Raw genomic sequence first — 23,628 nt, forward strand, 5'->3', positions numbered from 1 at the left:
TCTTCTAGAAGCTTGCTGAGCTTCTTCTAGAAGCTTGCTGGGTTTCTCCTAGAAGCTTGTTGAGCTTCCGCTAGAAGCTTGCTGAGCTTCACCTAGAAGCTTGCTGAGCTTCTTCTAGAAGCTTGCTGAGCTTCTCTTAGAAGCTTGCTGAGCTTCTCCTAGAATCTTGCTGATCTTTTTCTAGAAGCTTGCTGAGCTTCTCCTAGAAGCTTGCTGAGCTTCTCCTAGAAGCTTGCTGAGCTTCTTCTAGAGGCTTTCTGAGCTTCTCCTAGAAGCTTGCTGATCTTCTTCTAAAAGCTTGCTGAGCTTCTCCTAGAAGCTTGCTGAGCTTCTTCTAGAAGCTTGCTGGGTTTCTCCTAGAAGCTTGTTGAGCTTCTCCTAGAAGCTTGTTGAGCTTCCGCTAGAAGCTTGCTGAGTTTCTCCTAGAAGCTTGCTGAGCTTCACCTAGAAGCTTGCTGAGCTTCTTCTAGAAGCTTGCTGAGCTTCTCCTAGAAGCTTGCTGGGTTTCTCCTAGAAGCTTGTTGAGCCTCTAGAAGCTTGTGAGCTTCCGCTAGAAGCTTGCTGAGTTTCTCCTAGAAGCTTGCTGAGCTTCACCTAGAAGCTTGCTGAGCTTCTTCTAGAAGCTTGCTGAGCTTCTCCTAGAAGCTTGCTGGCTTCTCCTAGAAGCTTGCTTGAGCTTCTCCTAGAAGCTTGGCTCCGCTGAGCTTGCTTTCCTAGAAGCTTGCTGAGCTTCTCCTAGAAGCTTGCTTGAGCTTCTTCTAGAAGCTTGCTGAGCTTCTCCTAGAAGCTTGCTGAGCTTCTCCTAGAATCTTGCTGATCTTTTTCTAGAAGCTTTCTGAGCTTCTCCTAGAAGCTTGCTGATCTTCTTCTAAAAGCTTGCTGAGCTTCTTCTAGAGGCATGCTGAGCTTTTTCTAGAAGCTTGCTGATTCTTCTTCTAGAAGCTTGCTGAGCTTCTTCTAGAGGCTTGCTGAGCTTTTTCTAGAAGCTTGCAGAGCTTCTTCTTGAAGCTTGCTGAGCTTCTTCTAGAGGCTTGCTGAGCTTCTTCTAGAAGCTTGCAGAACTTTTTGTAGAAGCTTTCAGAACTTCTTCTTAAAGCTTGCTAAGCTTCTTCTATAAACTTGCTGAGTTTTTTCTAGAAGTTTGCAGAGCTTCTTCTAGAAGCTTGCAGAACTTCTATTAGAAGCTTGCAGAGCTTCTGGCTTCTTCTAGAAGCTTGCTGAACTTCTTCTAAAAGCTTGCTGAGCTTCTTCTAGAGGCTTGCTGAGCTTTTTCTAGAAGCTTGCAGAGCTTTTTCTTGAAGCTTGCTGAGCTTCTTCTAGAGGCTTGCTGAGCTTCTTCTAGAAGCTTGCAGAACTTTTGGTGGAAGCTTTCAGAACTTCTTCTAAAAGCTTGCTAAGCTTCTTCTATAAACTTGCTGAGCTTCTCTAGAAGCATGCTGAGCTTCTCCTAGAAGCTTGCTGAGCTTCTTTTAGAAGCTTGCTGACCTTCTTCTAGAAGCTTGCTAAGCTTCTTCTAGCAGCTTGCTGAGCTTCTTCTAGAAGCTTGCTGAGCTTCTTCTAGAAGCTTGCTGAGCTTCTTCTAGAAGCTTTCTGAGCATTTCCAAGAAGCTTGCTGAGCTTCTTCTAGAAGCTTGCTGAGCTTCTTCTAGAAGCTTGCTGAGCTTTTTCTTGAAGCTTGCTAGCTTCTTCTAGAAGCTTGCTGAGCTTCTTCTAGAAGCTTGCTGAACTTCTTCTTAAAGCTAGCTGAGCTTCTTCTAGAAGCTTGCTGAACTTCTTCTTAAAGCTTGGCTTCTAGAAGCTTGCTGAACTTCTTCTTAAAGCTTGCTGAGCTTCTTAAGCTTGCTGAGCTTCTCTAGAGGCTTGCTGAGCTTTTTCTAGAAGCTTGTAGAGCTTTTTCTTAAAGCTTGCTGAGCTTCTTCTAGAGGCTTGCTGAGCTTCTTTTAGAAGCCTACAGAACTTTTTGTAGAAGCTTTCAGAACTTCTAAAAGCTTGCTAAGCTTCTTCTATAAACTTGCTGAGCTTTTTCTAGTAGCTTGCAGAGCTTCTTCTAGAAGCTTGCTGAACTTCTTCTAAAAGCTTGCTGAGCTTCTTCTAGAGGCTTGCTGAGCTTTTTCTAGAAGCTTGCAGAGCTTCTTTTAGAAGCTAGCTGAGCTTCTTCTAGAAGTTTGCAGAACTTTTTCTAGAAGCTTGCTGATCTTCTTTTAGAAGCTTGCTGAGCTTCTTCTAGAAGCTTTCTGAGCTTTTTTTAGAAGCTTGCTAAGCTTTTTAAGAAGCTTGCTCAGCTTCTTCTGGTAGCTTGCTGAGCTACTTTTAGAAGCTTGCAGAGCTTTTTCTAGAAGCTTGCAGAGCTTCTTTTAGAAGCTTGCTGAAATGCTTCTAGAAGCTTGCAAAACTACTTCCAGTTAATTATAAAGTTTTTGTCAGAAGCTATGCAAAAACTGGAGGCTTCTATAAAAAGCTTTTAAAACTTCTGCAAAAAGTTTCTGGAGCATTTCTCTATCTTACTAGTGCTTGTTAATTATTTTTTGCTTTAAAACATTTGAAGGTAACTTATAAACATCTAGAATCTATCCTACTTACTCATCCAGCTCGGGGAACATCGCGTACACGTAGATCATCGCAAACAAACTGGTGAAGAAGATCGCCGCCAAAATAATCAACGACTGCCTCGCAGATCGGTCTTCTTCCTTGTCCTCACTAGATTTCGCCATTGATCCCGTACCATTGCAATCCCCGGCAGCGGGAGTCCCATTCGAAACCGCCATGCGTTGGTTAATCTTAGCGTGCACTCCATTCCCATTACTGCTGCTGCTACTGCTGATGTCGTACTTCAGCTGACCGTTCGCCGCTGGTGACGACGTCATTGTGCTTCCCAGGAGGGGCATCTTATCGCTGGATGCTGGAAGACAGGAGAAACAAAAACGTGGAAATTCAAATCAGTTCCGTCAACAAAGAATCGGACGATTGATGGATGGGATGCATGATGGACGGATGATTGCTTGGATGATGCAGCACCTTGAATAGTAAGCCACGATTGGCGCACGCTACGCTAGACGTTGTTGCTCGAACAACGATCGTAGTAGGTGAGCTGCTGATAAGCCCCAGCCAACCGAATATTATGTGCGCAGAACAAGGAATAACAAGGAAATCAGCTGATTCCGCGAACCACCAGCGAATTGCAAGCGACGATAAAAACTGCGCGATTCGAAATCTTTATTGCGACTGTTGGATTACTTCGCGCTGCGTCACGCGCGGAGCCACCTCTCGACTTGCGAATGGCATTGAAGAAGTACCGCCCGCCTCCGCTCTTACCTCAACGCCTCAACATCAGGTCGTCAGGTGACGATGGCAACCAGCAGCGTGTTTGATTTTGTTTATTTGAAAACGTTCGTCGTCGCCTTTAAAATCAGCACAACGAATTCCAACGTGCGATTCGATTTTCCACAATCAGAAATACAATGGCTACTAGGATTCGGTTTTACCAAAAGGCAGGTATTAGCGCCACGACAGTCGATAACTTAATGGATATGACTTAGCGTTCACCTCGTCGAGTCCGCAGCCTGCTGCGGTGCACAGAACGTTCTAAACGCAATTTAATGGGCGTATGACGTGTTCTTTTCTGCCCCCTGCGGATGGAGAGGCAATTACGCGGTTGTGGTTGTGCCAATCGATAGCAGGTAAGTGCCTCTAGTGAACTTATTTCCATTATTGTCCAATGTTCTATGGGATTACCGGCATACATGGGACAGTTATGCGAATAGGGGCAGTATAGCCCTATAGCTACAACATACCTTCGATGATGGCACGTGTGCAGTACTGAATGAGCTATAAATTGCATGATGTGTTATCGTAATAGCGACAACTGTGTTTGTTTTTGGTATGCATATGGTTTGGTTGGAGTACCATTGGACACGTGTAACTGCTTGTTATACGGGTTTGGATTTGGAAGTCGACGAGTACCTATTTCACGTTCAATTATGGAAACAAATTCTCTTCATGTTGATAAAGGGCATGGTATGTTCAATTGAACTAATTTACACCTATTTTATAAATCGACCTAGAATTCGTCTGAAGTAACTGTTGGACAAGATGGCTTTTTTTTGGTTTTTCAATCCTTTCAGAACGGATAGGCAAGGCTGGTAGCGAGTCACTTTTTAGTGACTTGGTCCCTTTTTAAGCCAGTCACTTAAAAGTCTCTTTTTTGAAGCCGTTTCAACTAAAGTCACTTTTTTGTCAGAAAGTCACTTTTTTCAACTATTTTCGGCTAAATTTTCAGGACAAAGTTATGAATCGGCCTTTTTTATTTAGGCTAAGTTTAGGTCATCCCCAGAACAACTTCATGTCAGTATCAAAATATTGGCTCGTGATTTTCTTGTGAAAAAAGCTTGGAAAAAAAACTTAATATTTCATAGAGATCCACATAATCGTAATATTATCTAAGTTATTATCAGTATGGTGTAAGTTTATTACAGTTTTATAATAATGAACTAAAAGTTTTAACACAGACAAACAGACGTCACACTCTCATCATTGTCAATCGCCCACCTTTTTAACGATCGATTGAAAAATGTGGTAGGTGCGCCAATCCGCCACTCGCAGCGCTCGCATCGTTTTTGTTCGCGTTTGACGTTTACACACTACCGCCATCTGTTGGCCCGTCGGCCAAATGCACTAATTTTAGCATTGGGCGTACATGTCCTCGTGACTATAATTTGGATCGAAATTTGTTCTAAGTGTTACGTCTGTTAGTGCAGACTAACAGACGTAACACTTAGAACATTTAAATTTTTAGAATTCTTTTTGAATATCTCGTCCATTCTCTTTTAATAGAATTTTTAATACCTCGTGGTGGATAATAAGATGTTTATCTTCTATTGTCGAACACTACGTTTTAAAATATGCATCCTTATTATTCTCTTTGCCCTCCAAATACGTTTCATTAACCAAACCATCCTGGTATAAAGCACATTAGGCTAATGTCATTAGCTCTTTAAAATTTTACAAAATCTGTTATATAGGTATTTGATACTAAAACGCAAAACAAAGAATAATTATTTAATGTTCTATTTGAGAGTAAAAACTTATCATACTTCTTAGGACATACTTTATTTGCAAACCAAACCTTCAAAAATGGCCGGATAGATCTTAGCTAGAGTATACACTAAGATTTTTTTTACGTCGGTCGACGCAACGCGTAAAAAATCGCTTTATTTCATAAAATGACGTAAAAAGACCTAATGTTTTTCGACGTTGCATGACCATACGAATCATGGGTTAATACATAAGAATGTTAATACAGAAAAGCTTCAAAGAATCGTTTCCATCAAATCATGCATGCTTTCGTCAATGAAATGTGGGGTGTCGGATCCTCTTCTTGGCTTTTTTTATTCACTTTAGCAGAAGGTTTTTTTTGAAAGCCAAGCGGTGTTAAAGTATTTTTGTTGCATAGTTTGTTACAATTCGACCGATTATAATCCCCAGTGTCAAGTGACTCAGGAAAGTGTCCAAGAAATTTTGATTGAAATATTAGAAGCTTAGTGCTAATAACTACTTTAACAGCATAACTCAGAAAAACAGCCTATTAAGCCTATCGCCTTAATGCTAAATGTCCATTCGGCCAAACTTTCTTCCCATCAAACTTATTGATGGAAAATTTCAATATTACTCTACCATTTTTTCTCCCTCAGTCGGCGTTCGAAGGAACCGTCTATGATACATTGGTTTTAAGCTGTATTTCAATCACATTCTATTTCTTTTTTTTTATTTTTAATTTGAAAAATTGATTAATGCCCAAGTATTACATTTTTCGTAATCTTGATCTAGTTACACAAAATATTGACCTTATTATGTAGAAGCTTTGAAGAATCTAGTAATGCTAAATAAAAAATATTTTTCTGTCAATATTACATTTGACGTAACTTCATCTAGGGGAAAAGCACTAATTTTCGACCTACAATAATTCTATGCCAATTTTCGGATTTCCATACAAAGTAGGCCAAAATCGTATGAATGGGTCGAAAACTAGTGCTGGGTCGAAAATTGGTGCTTTTCCCCAACACGCTTATATTTTTTCTAGACTGAATCTTAAATTCTTATCGACTTGAAGTCATTGAAAAATTTTGGGATCTTCACAGTTTACAATGAATTCAATTTTAATGATTTTTAGATGTCATTTTTTGGATGGAAATGTTCCAAATTCTGGATGGAAATGTTCCAAAATTGGGAGATGTAAAAAAAAAATATTTTTGAAAAGATTAAAAATCTGATAAAAAGGAATAATTACGTAAATATTAAATTCATGTTTGAAATAAAATGTAGGTAATATTTTAAAATTTTGGAAGCATAATAAAAATTACGAAATATGATACTCAACTAGGACTACTACCTGCAGTAGTAGTCATATTGAATATTCCGTAGGCAACGTCCATTTATTACGTGATCCTAAAATTTGAAAGTTTTGATCCCCTCCCCCTCACCGTAACGCTTTTTGTATGAAAAATTTCAATTTTTTTTTTTTTGAGCCGTAACGCTAGGGCCTACTCCCTCCTCCTCTAGAGCGTTGTGTAATTTGTGGATGCCGCCCTATCATATTGGATATTGGTCGTAAAACAGTATAATATAATTTAAATAAAACTAATAACGGTTTGATTTTTAAGTCACTTTTAGTCACTTTTTTGAGAATCGAAAGTCTCTTATTTCTCAAATCTGGTCACTAAAATATTTGTTTTCGGTATCACATTTTTCGGTACCACTTTTTGCTACCAGCACTGCGGATAGGGCACCTTGACCCCAACTTATATATTTGGCAGTATAAAATCAAGGACGAAAGATAGGGATACACGTTCTTCGAATAAGTTGTGCCTTCTGTGAAGCAACAATACAAACAAACAAGCTTTGCTATATCTGAAAGATTCAGTTCCATGTCCATACATTTGGAAATTGTGTAGGAAAAAGATTTATACTACATATACATGTTTACCATATCCAATAACAGTATACGTGAAATTATGTTCTATATGTCTGTCAATGTCATAACTAATTCACTCATACCGGGTACCCCCGTTGGTTTGACCACATTTAATCTGAACACTTTTTAATTTGTACCCCGCTAATTTGCACATCGTTCAGATTAAAAATGGTTCAAACGTCATTCAGCTCATGGAACGGAGTAAAGTGAAATGGAACGCTGTGGAACGGAACACAGAATCAAAACAAAACAGGGAAAGAGGTGACCAGAAACACGTTTCTAGTGTGACTAGATGTTCAAATTAAAAATGAACCCCGGTGGTTTGCATGAGGTATCGTTCAAATTAACGGGGGTGTACGGTATTTATATGAGAGTTCAAGTCAGATGATCTACCGTAAAGTGCCCTAGTTAAGCGCATTTCCCTAAATCCGCGCTTTTCGTCAAAAATTTCATCAGTTTTATGAAAATTTTGACGTTTGTCCATTCGTTTATCTGCATTATATAATACATCACAATTTTACAAAATTATACCAATAAATATAATTTTCAAACTTTTAGACATTTTTCAAAATACGCGGGATTATAACTGAAATAATTAAGAATTTCAACTGCTGGGATATTGATTTGTCTTGCCGTTGCATTTGTCTGATATCTAAATAAACGAATAGAATAAAAACCCTTCAATTTATTAACATCAATGTTTTAATTTTAAGTTTACTATTTTGAATGAATATTGTCACATAACGAACAGCTTCTTAATTAATTTTCATTTAAGGCGAAGTAGGCCGTCATAGAAATTTGTACGTGTGGTTGATGATTGTTGTTAATTCATCCTACGGCTTCCAGGCTCACAAGGAAACATTAGCCATTTAGCCAATCGCTTTGCCAACCGTGAAGAGAACTTTGACGTATTAAATGAAACAATTCATCATGTGAAATTCTTCTTTCATATATCTCACCTTCCTCAGCGCCCATCTTTGCGAGAGAGTTCGCCTTCTCATTGCCATAAATTAGGCAATGTGAGGGAACCCATACCAAGCTAACCCTCTATGATCTTTCGACCAGTGCACACATTTGCTCTCTTATTTTTGTAAAAAAGTAAGATGCCTTAACTGAGACTGAGACGAGAAGATGAAAAAGTGGTCTGCGGGCATGTTGGAGATCATCCCCAAAGCGAAGTTGATTGCTGATTGTTGATCAGCAACGTAAACCGCAACCGCACAATCGGTTATGTAGCGATAGAACCCCTGCCAGTACCTCCAGGCTCGCATTATGAGTTGAGATAAAAAACCGAATTTAGTACTATACCATTCAATTCCACAAGAGTTTGTATCCTTAGACAGATACGCGTATTTCGACCTCAACTGTAAGGCCGTCTTCAGTGTCGTGTACTAGAAGTCGAGTCTAGTACACGACACTGAAGACGGCCTTACAGTTGAAGTCGAAATACGCGTATCTGTCTAAAGATACAAACTCTAGTGGAATTGAATGGTATAGTACTAAATTCGGTTTTTTCATCTACTTATTGGTGTTCTACTAAACAGCTCGAAGATTTATAAATTTAAATTTGTTTGTTCGAAATTTTAACACCAGTTTTACTTTCCTAAAACACATTATCTTCAAGGTCACAAAACCCCCCTAGAGCCAAATCCTGGTTGCGCAACTGATTATATGCGTACTTCAAATATCTAAATTTCAACTGAACGTTTCAATAAATGAATTATTGAAAATAATCATATCACTCAGTGGTGACTGGACACCTCACTTTTTATCTGATCTACGAACCTGAAAATTACTAATTTTGCATACTTAGATTTAAAAAAAAAGTAAACCATAAAAATCGCATATTTGTTGCTGAAATTCATGAACAGGTTGATTTAACGTTAGGGGATAGCCACTGATATCACAATTGATTAATTAGATTGTGCTACTTTTCCCCGAATGTCGGTTCCCCGAACGCCAGTTCTCCGAATGACCCAGTTCCCCGAAAAGTGGTACTGTTCGAATAGGAGCTCTAATAGTTTTTAGTAGCAAGATGTTGAACTAGAAAGAACGATAAGCAATCGAAAGAAGGAGGTATTTGGTCCTTCTGGACTATACACATAGTGCCAAAAATGCGGAGGATGGTAAAACTCCTAAGAACCGCCAATCAAATAAAGAAGGGTGCATATCAGACGACCAGTACGGGGAAGTGGGCTATTCGGGGAAACGGGATATTCGGGGAATTGGCATTCGGGGAACTGGCGTTCGGGGAAACGACATTCGGGGAACCGACATTCGGGGAAAAGTAGCACAACCGATTAAATATTATCGTCCAACAATGTAGAACATTCATACTAGAAACGTGTTTTTTGTGTAGAAGTAGTTGACTAAAGTCGTGTAAAAAAAAAAGTGTCAAGGGTCAATCAATGGAAAAATTTATTGTTTATTGGTTGGAATTTCTAAAATGATTTCCAGCAAAATAAGTCCTGGACGAGCTTCTGACAAACTCTTTGAATATTTTTTTTGGTTGTTATTCCTAGCCGACTCTGGCTTATCTTCCAGGGGGAATTTTGATGATGTTCTTTCAGAGAGCTGGTTTAGGAAATCATCCCAAAGTTGATTTCAATGTTTGGCCAGAATCTCCTCCGAAACTTTTCGCAGGAGTTTTATTTATTTTCCGTTGGAAATGTCTACGAATGAATTCTTCCAGAAAGTTATCCGGGAGTCCCTATTTTCTTGATTCAAGAATCTTGATACTTTGATTCCAAATCACATAGTTGTCTTTATAATAACAAATATCTATTTCTTCCAGTTTGTATTTGAAAAGCTGATCCAGCCTTAAATTTCATTATCATCAGATCACGAAAAAAGTGACTTAAGTGACTTTTTGTTGGAAATAGTAACTTTTAAGTGACCAAGTCGCAAAAAGTGACCAAGTCACTAAAAAGTGACTTGCTACCATTGATATTTGTACTCCATTACGAAGAAATAACATTGTGGGACACGGTGATCAATTTAACCCTAAATTTACGGCATTGATGAGCATAATCGAGTTGAATTGGCTAATGCCAATGTGCCCTAATGTTCGTCCAGATTTGTTCAAGATTTTACGAGTCAGTTAGCAAATGCAATACTTTAGAACAGGGGGTGGGACAGCCTGCTGATCTTGAGCTAGATCACGAGTTGTTCTTAAGTAACTAGATTTGCTCGGCTCTATGTAAACATAGCAACCATAGCACCACTATGGTCGAACTTTTGCCCCGTCTTACTCTAGATTTTGCTGCTCGCTATTTCAATGTCATTTCACATTTTCATCTAGTTTTGCGAAAAACGTTTTTTCGGGCAATTTTTTGATGAAAAATTAGAGTGTATTTATCTGTAAACATAAGTTTATTTAAAGTATGCTGCCCATAAAGGCATAACTGTCCCAGAAATAGTAGGCATTGAGAAAATTGCGCTCAAAGTTTGAGTTTTGTCTTCTCATACAAATGTTCATAATTTTCTAGTACATTTCTGCATGACATATTTATTTAGCACCATCGCACACATAACTTATTTTGCTTCTATTGATCAGAAAAAAATATAATCTTGAACACAACGCACGTTTTGCATTTGTTATTCGCGTTGAAAGTCTATATGGAGACTGTTATGCCTTTATTTTTCAATATGGGACTGCACACACTTCATATTTTTCCGCAACTTTTCCGAACAAAGTGTGTTAAATTTTATATGCATAGTAAAGTACATATAAAAACATGAATGTTGCGACGAAGAAAGGTGATGGTTCGAAAATCCATATGGGACAGTTATGCTTTTATGGGCACATTACCCATATGACAACATATGTCTGTCGTAAAAATGTCGAACCCCACCGATAGGGCGAAAGTTTGTTTAAGGGCCGATTTCTTCACCTTCGCTTAAGCCGTAAACAACGTTTACCCATACGATAAACCAGGTTTAAGGCCTAAGCGGTGGTGAAGAAACCGCTTATAAGACAATTAGCGAAATTATAGCAAATATATTGAAGGTTCATTGTATGGTATTTATTTTCAACTGCTATTGTATTTATAAAAAATTTGATTATACCACTAAGGTCGAACTTTTGCTCTGCCTTACTATGATTGGATATTAATAAATCCATGAGCAAAATACCTTCCATCTTGTTTCCTTCAAACAACTGCTCTGACGTTATACGCATAATTGTCCCATGTTACTTTTTGTCATTTTTTAGTTTTTGTAGCCAAAAAGTCTATTTTAACCTATATTATTATAAAACAATTCAAAAACATATACTTCGAACACTCTATGAAAAGCATACCAAGTCAATTTGTCCCACTGTTGAATTTCTACGCATAACTGTCTCGCTAATAAATTTCTACGCATATCTGTCCCACTATGTATTTTCCAAAATTAGTTGCATATAAAATACTTAATTTATACGATTCATTGAGCTGTGTCAAATCATTTTATATCATCTTTTTTCTTTGGCTTTACATCCCATGTGGAACGCTGCCTGTTTCACACAATAGTGTTCTAAGACTGTTGTACAGGGGATAGACTGAATAATTGAGTTAGGCGAAATTTTTCCTAAATACAAATGCTTGAAACTTTTTGAAAATTGAATGTAATTGGATGCATCCAGAAGCATTCGACGGAAAATTTCATTTAGTTTCAGCAACTTGCTTGATCATGTATATTGGTTTGATGTTTCTGGTTTTCTGAGTTCATGTCTTAATCACATTTTTTCTGTTGCTTGTATTTTTGTGCGGTGTGAAGTTGTATTCATGTTAACGATTTTTTAAGAAACTACAACTAATTATAAATTGAATGCCACATTATGGTTCGTTTAAGTAGTAAATACTGGCAGGGGCGGCGGCTGATCATCGTCCGAGTGCAAGAGTAAAACTCTAAGCTAAACTGTGCTCTATGGCCCTCCAAACATTAGGGGGAATGGTCCTCCTGAAATCTAGATGGTTTGTGTCAGGCTCTGCAAGCCTGAGCACAGGAACATTTACATTTGGAGGCTATGAACCACTCAAAGGGATCTATTTTGTTCCTTCAGATACACATGGTACCAATGGTACGCCATGCCCAGCATTTACCAACCTGTATAACCATATTGATTCACATACCCATATACGGCTCCACTTTGCTACATGCCACACGAGCCTTCGTCTGGACCCTCAATATAGGCCTTACAATACACATTTTCCATTTTCGGTATAAAACTCTCGTCAAACTAATCATCAAGAGCAATGTAATTGGTCAAAATCGGTCTGCTACAATTATGGACTGTTCATTTTATAAAGTGGACACCTTGTGTATGCTGTATCTTTCTTATTAATCAATGAAATTTCAATCGGTTTTTTGCACATCGTTCGACTAGTATTGTACAATGTTGTGATAATAAAAATTCTCCAAAATAATTAAATTTCACACGAATATGGAACAACGATTAGATCGGTCGATTTTTTGAGGTTATCAAAATCAATGATTGTAAGAAATTGGCTGGAAAATTCGATAATTTATATTTTCTATTTTCAAAAAAGGCTTGTTCTTCGAAAGCATCATCAATTAGAAGCCTGATGGAAAAAATCAAGTTATTTTTGGAGCAACAATTTTACAGATATAATAAAATCAATTTTCCCGTATATTTTTAAAGATTTTTTTTTTAATTTGATGGGAATTGATATAAGTAGATTTTTTTGTGTAAAAGTACGTCCTGACGGAAGTCCTAGTATAGTATTAATATGAAAAATAACTTACGCCTTCATAGAGTTACTTAGTAAGTCCCCACGTCACATTCAAATCACAACAGAAACACAATTGTTTTATTCTTAGAAGACCTATCAAAGTACATTGACAATCATCAACATTGGCAACACTGCTGTAATAAAATCGATTTTATTTTCCACATATTATTTTCATAAGGGGCGGTCCATTAATTACGTAAGGGTTTATGGGGGGAGGGGGGGTCTGAGATTTCTTACGTGCCATACAAATTATTTTTAATTTTCATACAAAAAATCTTACCATGGGGGGAGGGGGGGTTGAAAAACCCCGAAAAATGTCTTACGTAATAAATGGACAGCCCCTAATATGTTATTCTGAGATTACCAATTGAAAAATTCGGAGAAAACTGTTTACAATTTGCTGTAGATCGATAAATATGCGTACATGATTTTAAAAGTATGAGACTTTTTAGTAAAACTACCATAAACAGTAAAATTTATACTTAAGACTGTGGTTTAATCTCACGATTTAGCTTTCGTTTATACTAATATAGTTTTTTTAGTAATCCAAACTAGTTTTGAACACGCTTTTTATTTTTCTTTTTTGCTGGGAGTGAAAGGATGGTGTATCAGCAAATTTGGCCATAAATGGGTAAATCACTAAAGTTACCTAATGTCATAGAATGGTGGAATACAATTGATATTTTTAAAGCTTTACCTTTAGTAGAATAGTAAAGGATACAAACATACAATTTGTTCATAAAAATAAGGATTTTTGTTTTGCGAAAAATAATGTTAAACTTTGACGGACAGCTTTTTTTAAGAGTTTTTGGAAAAACTATTTAGCTCTTCAACCAAAAGCATTTTCAAAGATTTTATATTTTTATAGCATTTTAGAATAATAGGTCAACGATACACAGAAAACCGATTACGATTTTATCAATAAATAAAAAAAAAGAGCATAAACAAAGTGTCCACTTTATAAAATGAACAATACTTAGTGCGACTCTTATGCGTTGAAATTCCCCCAAAACGCGGTATTTCTAGGCATAACCGTCCCACTTTGAATTTCATAGCAAAATTCAAATTATTTCGCAAAAACTAATTCTTGACTATAAAAACACCCATTGCCTCATATTATTATTAAGAAATTATTCAAATTTGTCATAACCTTCACCAATACGGAGCATAAATGTGCGAAAATCTTTAATCGCGTTTTTCTCGGTTTCATATTTTGGAACATGGGACATTTATGCGTATAACGGCAGTGCTATCGTACGAATTTGCAGACGACAGCTTTATTTGAATACAAAAAAAAACCTTCAAACCTTCAATATGATGGTAGCCAAGCAGCTTTATGATTTAAAGTTTTTAAATCTAACAAAAAAGGTATTGTTCAATCCTATATACACATTTTGGTTTAGAGAGGTTTAGACTTTCAGAGAAATGAATCGTTTGCTACAGAAATGCTGAGCAACAATAATTACCATATTTTCAAACTAGCAAGCATTCGAGATCTATAAGATTGGGTTGAATACGTCATATTGGCAATATAAAACGAAAACATTGATTTTTTAATAATTTTTTACTATTTTCCCATAAAAGTGACACTTGGTATCTAAAAAAGTTGATCAGTCGGTTTTGGACGATTTTAAGGTTTTGATCTACCTCTGTATGAAAGTGCGCCACTATAATCGGTTCACAAATATTATCGAAAAAAGCATTGTTAAGTTATCTAAACACTTTACGACATTTATCTCTCATGAGAAGGGGCCATGGCCCCCTCAAGTCTGACGGCTATTTACGCCCATGGTGTTTGCCTATGAGTTGCCATAGAGCTTTTTCATTGGACAATATGTTCGAGGGGGAGCACTTAAAATCGATCTATATGCGAGCGAAAAACTGACGTATTAATAATTATCAAATACCTTTTCAATGAAACTGATAGTTATCTGTATAGTAATTTTCATCGATTGGAAACCACTGCCGCACCAGCAACGACGCGCAATTAATTAGATGTGCATCACCAAGCACCAAGCAGCTGCTTGCAAGCCCCAAACCGTCAAGTTCAATAGCAAACTGTGGGAACCACGCCTCGCACCGTCAGCAACGCGAGCCGACCTTGACTAATTGGTATTCCCCTGGGAATCGCACCATGCTTAAAGTGAGGTGCCCCGTCCGAAAGAAAGAGCTTTCACTCCATGTGTTTTGTGTGAGGTGGTATGACGACACTCTTGCGGGTCGACGAACTCCAATGTTGGGTTGCACCAGCTGATGGACGCGCTCTCCGAGGTGGGTATTCTAATTTTGCACTACTCTAACCGGTCAACTGGTCAAGCAGGTTTCGCAACCCATGTCTCCGAGGCTTATGACCGATGACCACCATTGGGGGGGCAATGGAAATGCAACGCATACCCCGCGGGAAGCACACCTATGAAGGTGAAACGAGGGTCTCGCGGGGGGACTCGGAGCGAGGCAGGAAAAGTTGCAGTAAAAACAAATGGCAAGAGATGACCGGACGGATGGATGGATGGACGAACGGGCAAACGAAAGCCACGCCACGATTGCTGATGAAATAAAGTGTTTTTTAGCTGAAAGTGAAACCGTTTCAGGCCGTTTTTAGGAAGTTGGGTGTTTGAGTTGGGGCATAAAAACCGGTGCTGGTTTTCTGACGGGAAATGATCATTCCGCTCAAATATAATAGTTGAAAACTACATAAGCCTTTCTAGAGGATTTGTGCAATGGTTTATACAGCAATACTTCCACGATTTCAACGTCTAAAGCCTCCATGCACTCTTTCAGATTCTCTCCAGAATTCCTTTAGAGTTTGTTCCAGGAATTCTTGCTGAGATTACTCAAGAAATAACTCTAGCAATGCTTTCTAGGATTAACCACAGATTTCTCAAAATAATTATTTATGAATTTCTACATAGATGCCTCCAGAAATCGCCTTCAAAAGTTTTTTTTCTAGATTTTATTTCAGGACCTAAGTATTTCTCCTTGAGATTCCCATAAGGCTTGCTCGGAAAGCTTCATTTCAAAAGTTTTTAATGTTTCAGTTCATGGAACGCTTCCTCTCAGAAGTTTAGAGTGCTTTCTCTTAGAAGCTTGGAAGCATATTAAAAACTAAGATTATACCCAGTTGTCCGATCTTTATCTTGGATTAAAAACAAATGAGTTTCCTTTCAGAAGCAGGGAAAGTTTGCTCCTAGAAACATGGACTGCCTAAATATAGAAACATGGAACGATTTCTTTCAGAGGCTTGGAAAAGTTCTTCCAGAAGCTTTCTTCCATAAGCTCTAACAGCTTTCCTCCAGAAGCCAGAAAAAATCTCCGTATAGAAACTGTTTTTCAAAAGCTTGAGAACCTTTCTCTCAGAAGCTTGAGATGCTGTCTCTTAGATGCTTGAAAAGATCGCTCTCAGAAGCTTGGAAAACTTGCCTTCAGGAGCTTGGATAACTTCATCCAAGAATCTTGGAGAGCTTCATCCAAAAAGCTTGGAAGGTTTAATCCAAGAAATGGTTACTACTGAGGGGCCCAGATAGCCGTAGCGGTAAACGCGCAGCTATTCAGCATGACCAAGCTGAGGGTCGTGGGTTCGAATCCCACCGGTCGAGGTTCTTTTCGGATTGGAAATTTTCTCGACTTCCCAGGGCATAGATTATCTTCGTACTTGCCACACGATATACACATGCAAAAATGGTCATTGGCATAGTAAGCTCTCAGTTAATAACTGTGGAAGTGATCGTAAGAACACTAAGCTGAAAAGCAGGCTCTGTCCCAGTGGGGACGTAACGCCACAAAGAAGAAGGTTATCACTGCATCCAAAAACTTTGAGAACTTCATCAAACAAGTCTGAAAATAATAAATCTTATTACTGTTCGATAGATATGTAAGTACAGTTAACTCTCCCTTACTCGATGTTCCGTATCTCGATATCGAGTTAGAGAACCATAGTAAAATTGATTTTCATGGCTAACTCGATGGTCCCTTGGATCGCAGTTGCATTAAGGCGAAGTAGGCCGTCATTGAAATTTGTACGCGTCGTTGATGATTGTTGCTAATTCATCTCATGAATTCGAATCAAAGAAAATCAGTTGGTTTTGCACTGACTCAGCTGAAAATGTATCAGCATACTTTATGCATGTTAGCGCGTACAGTGATACTTTTTCAAGTCAATATAAACTATCAAGACTGCTTTTCATCACTTCGAAATGCAAGCTGAAAAGTCATTATTGTTGCCAAAACGAATGACGGGCTACTTCGCCTTAATTTTGTGTTCTGTAACTCAATACCTCCCTAACTCGATGGTCCTTTTTTTTATTGATAACAGAATATTACATTATAATACTTAATAATAACAGGTTCGCTTTTTGCTTGTTTAATAAGTTTCTGAGCCCTAGCTTACATTTATGTACGTTCCAAAGCAACGGTTGAAAAACTCTCTATTTTCCCATCTCAATTCACGGATTTTTTTCTTAAACAAATACAAACTAGGCTGTGGGTACCGTATCAGATTGAACGAGTTTGCTTTGACTGCTAACCATAAAGCCGCATTTTCATTTTTCTTTAAATTATCTATTTCGTAATGGAGAATATCTTCTAAGTTCTGCAACCTTATTTCACAATGTTTCAAAATTGTCGTTTTTGTCCAATTTGAGATAATATGGGCTGGGGGACATTGTTCCAATCTGTGAACATTATTATCGGAGCGCGAACACTGGTCGCAGGTGCTACTTTCAATCCTTCCAATGTTATAGGCAACAAGTTTTTCCTTATTAGATATAATATTATTCCAGAATGCGAAACACGTAGCTTTGTCGTCAGAACAGATAAAATTAAAATTCAGGTTTCTCCATACAATCTCCCATCTAATCATAGGATATTCAATTTTAACAGTTGGAACAATATTCTTCTGTGAGATATAATGTCTGTAAATCAAGGCGGTAGTAGAGATATAAGGCAATCCATGAGACAGCTGCGATCAGCTGTTTTTTTTTGTTTACCATGTGCTTTTGACGTTTCGCGATCGGAGTGACTTTCGATTACAAAGGAAAATGTAAAGCTCCGATAACACTCGCATGATTTGTTTACTTTTTCATTTCGGTTGCATTCACACTTTTAGTTGTCAGTCCTATCACGAAAAGTCCTCATGGATAGCCTTATTGGGCATACACTTAATCTTTCGAATTTCAACAATTAGTTCCTTAACAGCGAGAGGCAATTTTTGGGGTTTCTGTTTATGTATTATGTTTTCTTCCGATGTATCATTATTTTCCCAGTCTATTGCATTTTTAATAAAAAGAGACTTTGTTTTCGTTTCTGGGTCTACTAATCGCATCCCACCCTGATCATAATCTAAATAAAGCTGTTCTCTATTGGTTTTAAATATGAATCCTTTCCATAGAAATTGACCCACACAGCATTTGATTTCAGCTATGTGCTTTTTTAAATTGTTCTGAAAAATATCTTGATTATTTGCTTTACCTACCAACATCACCTGTAATTACATTCCCATCTAGAAGTCTTAAGTTACCTGTTTTAGAATTCCTTTGAATCTGGGCAGAAATTTGAAATATACTTATTGTTTCCTTCTGAGTTATAGAATGATCCTGAATTGTACTGCAGAAATACTTCATCCTATCATGCTCAATCTCTAATAGCCTAGATTTCACTATTTTCATGTCCTTTAAAACGTCTTCACCACGACATCGCCTGTTATGCAAATTATTTAAAACTGAATAAAATAAGATTTTTCTTGATGTGTTCTTCGATTTCTACACCAGCTTTCAGATTTGAAAAATTGTTTTGTTTTACTTTTCATCACTGAATTCCACCAATTATTTCTGCTAGCGCAATACGACGAGAATGCCTTCCAGGAAAACAGAAAAATCATTACAAATTCGTCCTTCAGAAATACTGAATTAATCTTCCAATAACCTTTACCTTCGATAGGAAGACTGTTCCCACAGGACCGTAAAATCGGTCTAATCGAGATGCTGATCCAGATCTGTGAAATGTAAATTGATTCTGTTTCAATTCCTTCATAATATCCTTCCATTGGAAGGATTCCACCAAGCGCCTGAGACCAGCTGAATCATTGAAATCCTGTAGAATCTGACCGTTCAAGAACACAATTAAAGTCTCCACCAAGAACCGAATACAAAACTCCAGATTTACTCAAGTGGACCGCTAAACCATTTACAAATAAATGTTGATGTAATTAATTTTGTTAATTACAATAGAAGATATTCGTCCATTAGGATCTAGAATCACATTTTCAAAATCAAACAATTTCCTCAAAAGTATTCCAGTACCCATACTATGTTCACTAATATTAACTACAGCGAAATGAGATGGAAGAAACGAAAAGTTTTCATAACAAAGCTCCTGCAGGAATACTAAATCGATATCATGATTCCAGATAAAATCTCTTAATTAATTTTGATTCACTACTGTTGTCGTACTGTTCAGATTGACCGTTGCAATTTTCAAAATATGATTCATCCTGGATCTTAAAACTAGTATTGATAGTCAAATTACTGATCTATCGCAAAAAACTAACAGACTTCCTTAGAAGCCTGAGAGGTTAAACAAAGAGAATAGTTATTTATGCAACAAGTTGCAAAATGACGATTTTTTCAGCACGAGTTAAACATTTATCCAACGAGGCTCGCCGAGTTGGATAAATACAACGAGTGCTGAAAAAATCATCATTTTGCAACGAGTTGCATACAACATTTTTTGCTATTACGAAAAAAATCCGTTTTAGCTGGATCATTTCCAAAAGCACAAACAAAAGTTTCAACAGAAACCACGTGGGCGAACATCCCTACACATATCATTTCAGTATTTTTCAATCGCGTAGGCTGCGACCTAGTAGTATCTACGAACGTCACAAATTTTCTCGTTCACTGCATACAGACCCATATTCCCTATTGGGGGACCGAACAGATGCGTACAGTTGCGGGTTCTGCTGCCATCTCTAAGAATGCTGGACGATCCGTTCCAAAACAAGTATTGATCGGTCTGAAAATGCAGTTCGCCTAAAATGGATTTTTCTCGGTATCCATGTAAGACACCCTGTTTCGAAAGTAGGACGTATTAGAGCGCATCCGGATGCGAATCGAATGCACCACTTTCGCATAGATTCTGAGAAAAATCTAACTTCGGTTAAATCTTATTCTAACTTTTTATCGCGCCGACAACATCACCAGTAGACCTATTCAAAATTTCAAAAATGTCTGGAAACTCCCCAGTCAACCAATACTTTGATTTTACATGTCAAAATGAACTTCTGGTCAAAATTTCATTCATTTTGGAGTAAATTTAGGTGTGCTTCAAATCAGTTATGTGTTTTTGGGCTATTTTCAAGCTTTAAAAAATCATAACTATCGAAAGGAACACCAAAACTTATCGGAAATACCTCTATACAGTAGTTTATCCAATTCTACGAACTTTTGTCGAACACGATTTTATGATTGGAGCAAGTTTTAACATAATTTGGTTGAGGTTTGTGTCTCGAAGTTCTTGAAAATCTCTTTTTTCGGGAAGTGTTTTCTCTAAAAAGCATACCTGTATAAAAATTTCAGATTTTAAATTTCCAGACATGATGACTATGCACATCTAAAAGTCAATCCCGTTCAAAGTTACCATTTATCTCACGAAAATAAATTGTAAAACATTGGTAACTATGAAGCACATTTGTAAGTCCGCTGTGAGTGAGCCAAAAGCACCACCGTGAGCTTCAAAGAACATAAAAAATGAACACGTTAGCACTGCCTTTTCTCAGTCGATGATGATGATTGTTTTCAAATCGTTCTAAATGGTCAGTGAAACGCGATCAAAACAATCATAAATTGAAAAGAAAAAGCAATGCTAACTTGTTCAATTCATTAATTCGTCGGTACATGTGTCACGCACGATTTAATTTCCATCAGGTTGCGATGCTGTGTTAGATATTTGGGCATTTATTGTAATTTATTACCTCAAGCAACACGATAGCAGATGATGGTCAATGAATTCATAGATTTATTATGTTTGATTCCGTTTGACTAAGGATGGAAGAAACAATGTCAGTGTGTGTTTTCTATACCATATACACTCCCGTGCATAAGTTTGGGTTCACCCCCTCAAAAACATACAAAAGTGTTCTGTCCATATCTCTGCGATAACACGTCCAATTAAAATTCTTTAAGCCGCATTCGAAAGGCAAAGAGTTATTCTAACTTCGTATGTATTTTTCGGAAAACATTTTTTGAACTTTGAATACTAAATTTTTACCTAAAGTTGTGGCATTTTTCAATAAACACTCTGAAAAATCATATCTAATTTCCTTAGCATTGGATTGACCAAAATTTTAAGTCAAAGTGTCATTAGAATCGTAATCTTATATGCTTTGAAGAGGCCCCACGAGATATTGGTGGAAAAATCTAAAAAGTTTTCGAAATCAATGAAACAGTCAGTCAAGTCATCGTGCAAAAGTTTGGGTTCACCCCTCAGTATGATGCAAATCGTGCAAAAGTTTGGGTTCACCTGAGCCGCACACACATAATTTTTGTCAATATCTTTGCCATTTTTCAACTGATTTTAATAGTTCAAAGCTTTTTCGAGCGCAAATAATGGCGCGTACATGATTGATTTGAGATTTCACAGATTTTTCGTGTTCAGGTGAACCCAAACTTTTGCACGATACACCATACTGAGGGGTGAACCTAAACTTTTGCACGATGACTTGACTAACTGTTTCATTGATTTTGAATACTTTTTAAATTTTTCCGCCAACATTTCGTGAGGCCTCTTCAAAGAATATAAGATTACGATTCTAATGACACTTTGATTTAAAATTTTGGTCGATCCAATGCTGAAGAAATTAGATATGATTTTCTAGTGCGTTTTTTGAAAAATGTCACAACTTTAAGTAAAAATTTAGCATTTAAAGTTCAAAAAATGTTTTTGGAAAAATACATACCAAGTAAGAATAATTCTTTGCCTTTCGAATGCGGTTTAAAGAGTTTCAATTGGACGTGTAATCACAGAGATATGGACAGAACACTTTTGTATGTTTTTTAGGGGGTGAACCCAAACTTATGCACGGGAGTGTATATTGAGAAAACTGTGATTTCTGGAAAACGAATCTGGTGACGTCTCGGATGCCGACCTACTATCCTTCTTGCTCAAAGTGCGGCTACGCTTCTTATTTTTCCATACCATCTGGAATTCACCTACCTTCATCTCACTCACCTCTATTGCAGAGTGACCAGCGGCTGCATCTGGAGTGATACTACCACTATCGACCACCTCATAGAGTTCCGCTACTGCCTCTACGTTTCGTTCTTTGCTAGAGCTATCGTTCATAGCTTCCACGCATACACTTAATTGGTCACTCGTTAGAATAGCATTCACCGTACTACTCACCGCCGTTACAGATTTTTCTTCGCCAGCCGCTAACAGCTTGTTCAAAACGACCATACCTTCATTGTTTTCCTTTTTTTTTTTTTTTTGTCGGTAGCGATAGGGGTAGTACTGGCACTCTTAATCTGCCTTAAGCTCCTTCCCAGCATTTGCTTTTATAAGCCTCTATTGCGTTCATCACACAGACGTTCCTAAGCAATGTTGCTCAAATGGTCACTGTGTACCCTAGCAGCAATCAGCCCTTACCGTAGTTTTGCAGTCTAGTAGTTCAGACTACTATCAAACTATGATAAGGCCTGAAATGCTACTAGAGTGGTTAAAGTGAAGAACGAAATAGTTTTATTAAAAGGTCCTCATTCCCCATTTCATTTCATCACTCACTAACGTCACTTTTATTTTCGACACTATCACGTGTATCACCGATTATCACTCATAAACTTTCGTAATACACTTCAGATATACTTTCCATTATATCACCTTTCACATCACACCATTTTCATAGAAATTCATTGTTATTACCATTTACCATCTGTTAGCATTACTAAGTAATTAAAAGATATTCAATTTAAATGTTTCATTATTTTTGTTGCTGTAGAGTCATTACTATTCAAACTACAATTTAGAACTATCACGAAAGTTACAGTAAAACAAAATCACTTCGATCCATTATTCTGCACTCGCTGTCATTATTAACACTTTTATCATGCATGTTTGAAATACTAGGCAATAATGTTTATGTTCAGAGAAATGATTGCAAAATGTATTATGGCCTTTATTAAATTAGTAGAGTTCACATCAATATACATCATCATTATAATATTTTAACAAAACTATCAGAATCACTTTCAATTTCATTTTCAAATTTTCTTCACCATAGATTTTATTATGAAATCACTATTAGCACCCTCACAATCACTAAATTGAATAACAACGAGTGTTACGCGCAGTTCCACCAAACACCCAAACACATTCTTATGTTGCATTATAAAACGATTTATCACACGTTAGCTTCGAAACTTAACAACCATTACTGATTAGTACAAAGGATGCTACAGCTCGTGGTAAACGAACTGAACCATCAACAACCAGCACTGGTGTATAAGTAACTAATGAGCCCTGGCGGTCCCTCCGTTCGAAGAGGACCTGATAATATGCCGAAACATATTAACAGATCCTCCGCCTGAATGCAGCCGTTTCATGATAAATCATGAACCGTTAGAGGTGTGCCAAAGTATTGGGAAGGTGATATGTTTCACAGACGGGTATTATTATGGTGCACCTTCTACTTTGGCACCGTCAAACCCTGTGATCGTGGCCAGGGTTCCATACCTTCATTGTTTTCCGGAACCTTTATCTTCACAGACCGGGGCCGCCAACGTCCAGCTGCAATTTCACTGAACGTTGGTACAGCGGTTTCGCCTATCGCACTAGAATGCCTCTCCGAACTTGTTGAAGGTTCTGATGTCCTTGTATTTTCCGATGTCACGCTGGTCACATCCAACCTGTGGTTGATGCTCACACGTTTCGGACAAT

General features: G+C 37.5%; 1 protein-coding gene across 3 annotated transcripts in view; it reads right to left on the reverse strand.

Moving 5' to 3' along the window:
* The window catches only part of LOC5572314 (transmembrane protein 41 homolog), a 62,106-nt gene that overhangs the window by 34,618 nt on the left and 3,860 nt on the right, over positions 1-23,628 (reverse strand). The window contains exons 1-2 of one of the 3 annotated variants that reach the window (XM_021839134.1): positions 3,313-3,587; positions 2,581-2,899 (exon numbers count right to left, since the gene is read on the reverse strand). In XM_021839134.1, coding sequence (XP_021694826.1) covers positions 2,581-2,885 — 305 coding nt within the window. In that variant the 5' untranslated portion in view covers positions 2,886-2,899; positions 3,313-3,587. The other 2 variants (XM_021839135.1, XM_021839133.1) reach the window with 2 other exon arrangements.

Source organism: Aedes aegypti, chromosome 1 (assembly GCF_002204515.2).
Source record: "Aedes aegypti strain LVP_AGWG chromosome 1, AaegL5.0 Primary Assembly, whole genome shotgun sequence".
In the NCBI taxonomy this organism is placed as follows: domain Eukaryota; kingdom Metazoa; phylum Arthropoda; class Insecta; order Diptera; family Culicidae; genus Aedes; species Aedes aegypti.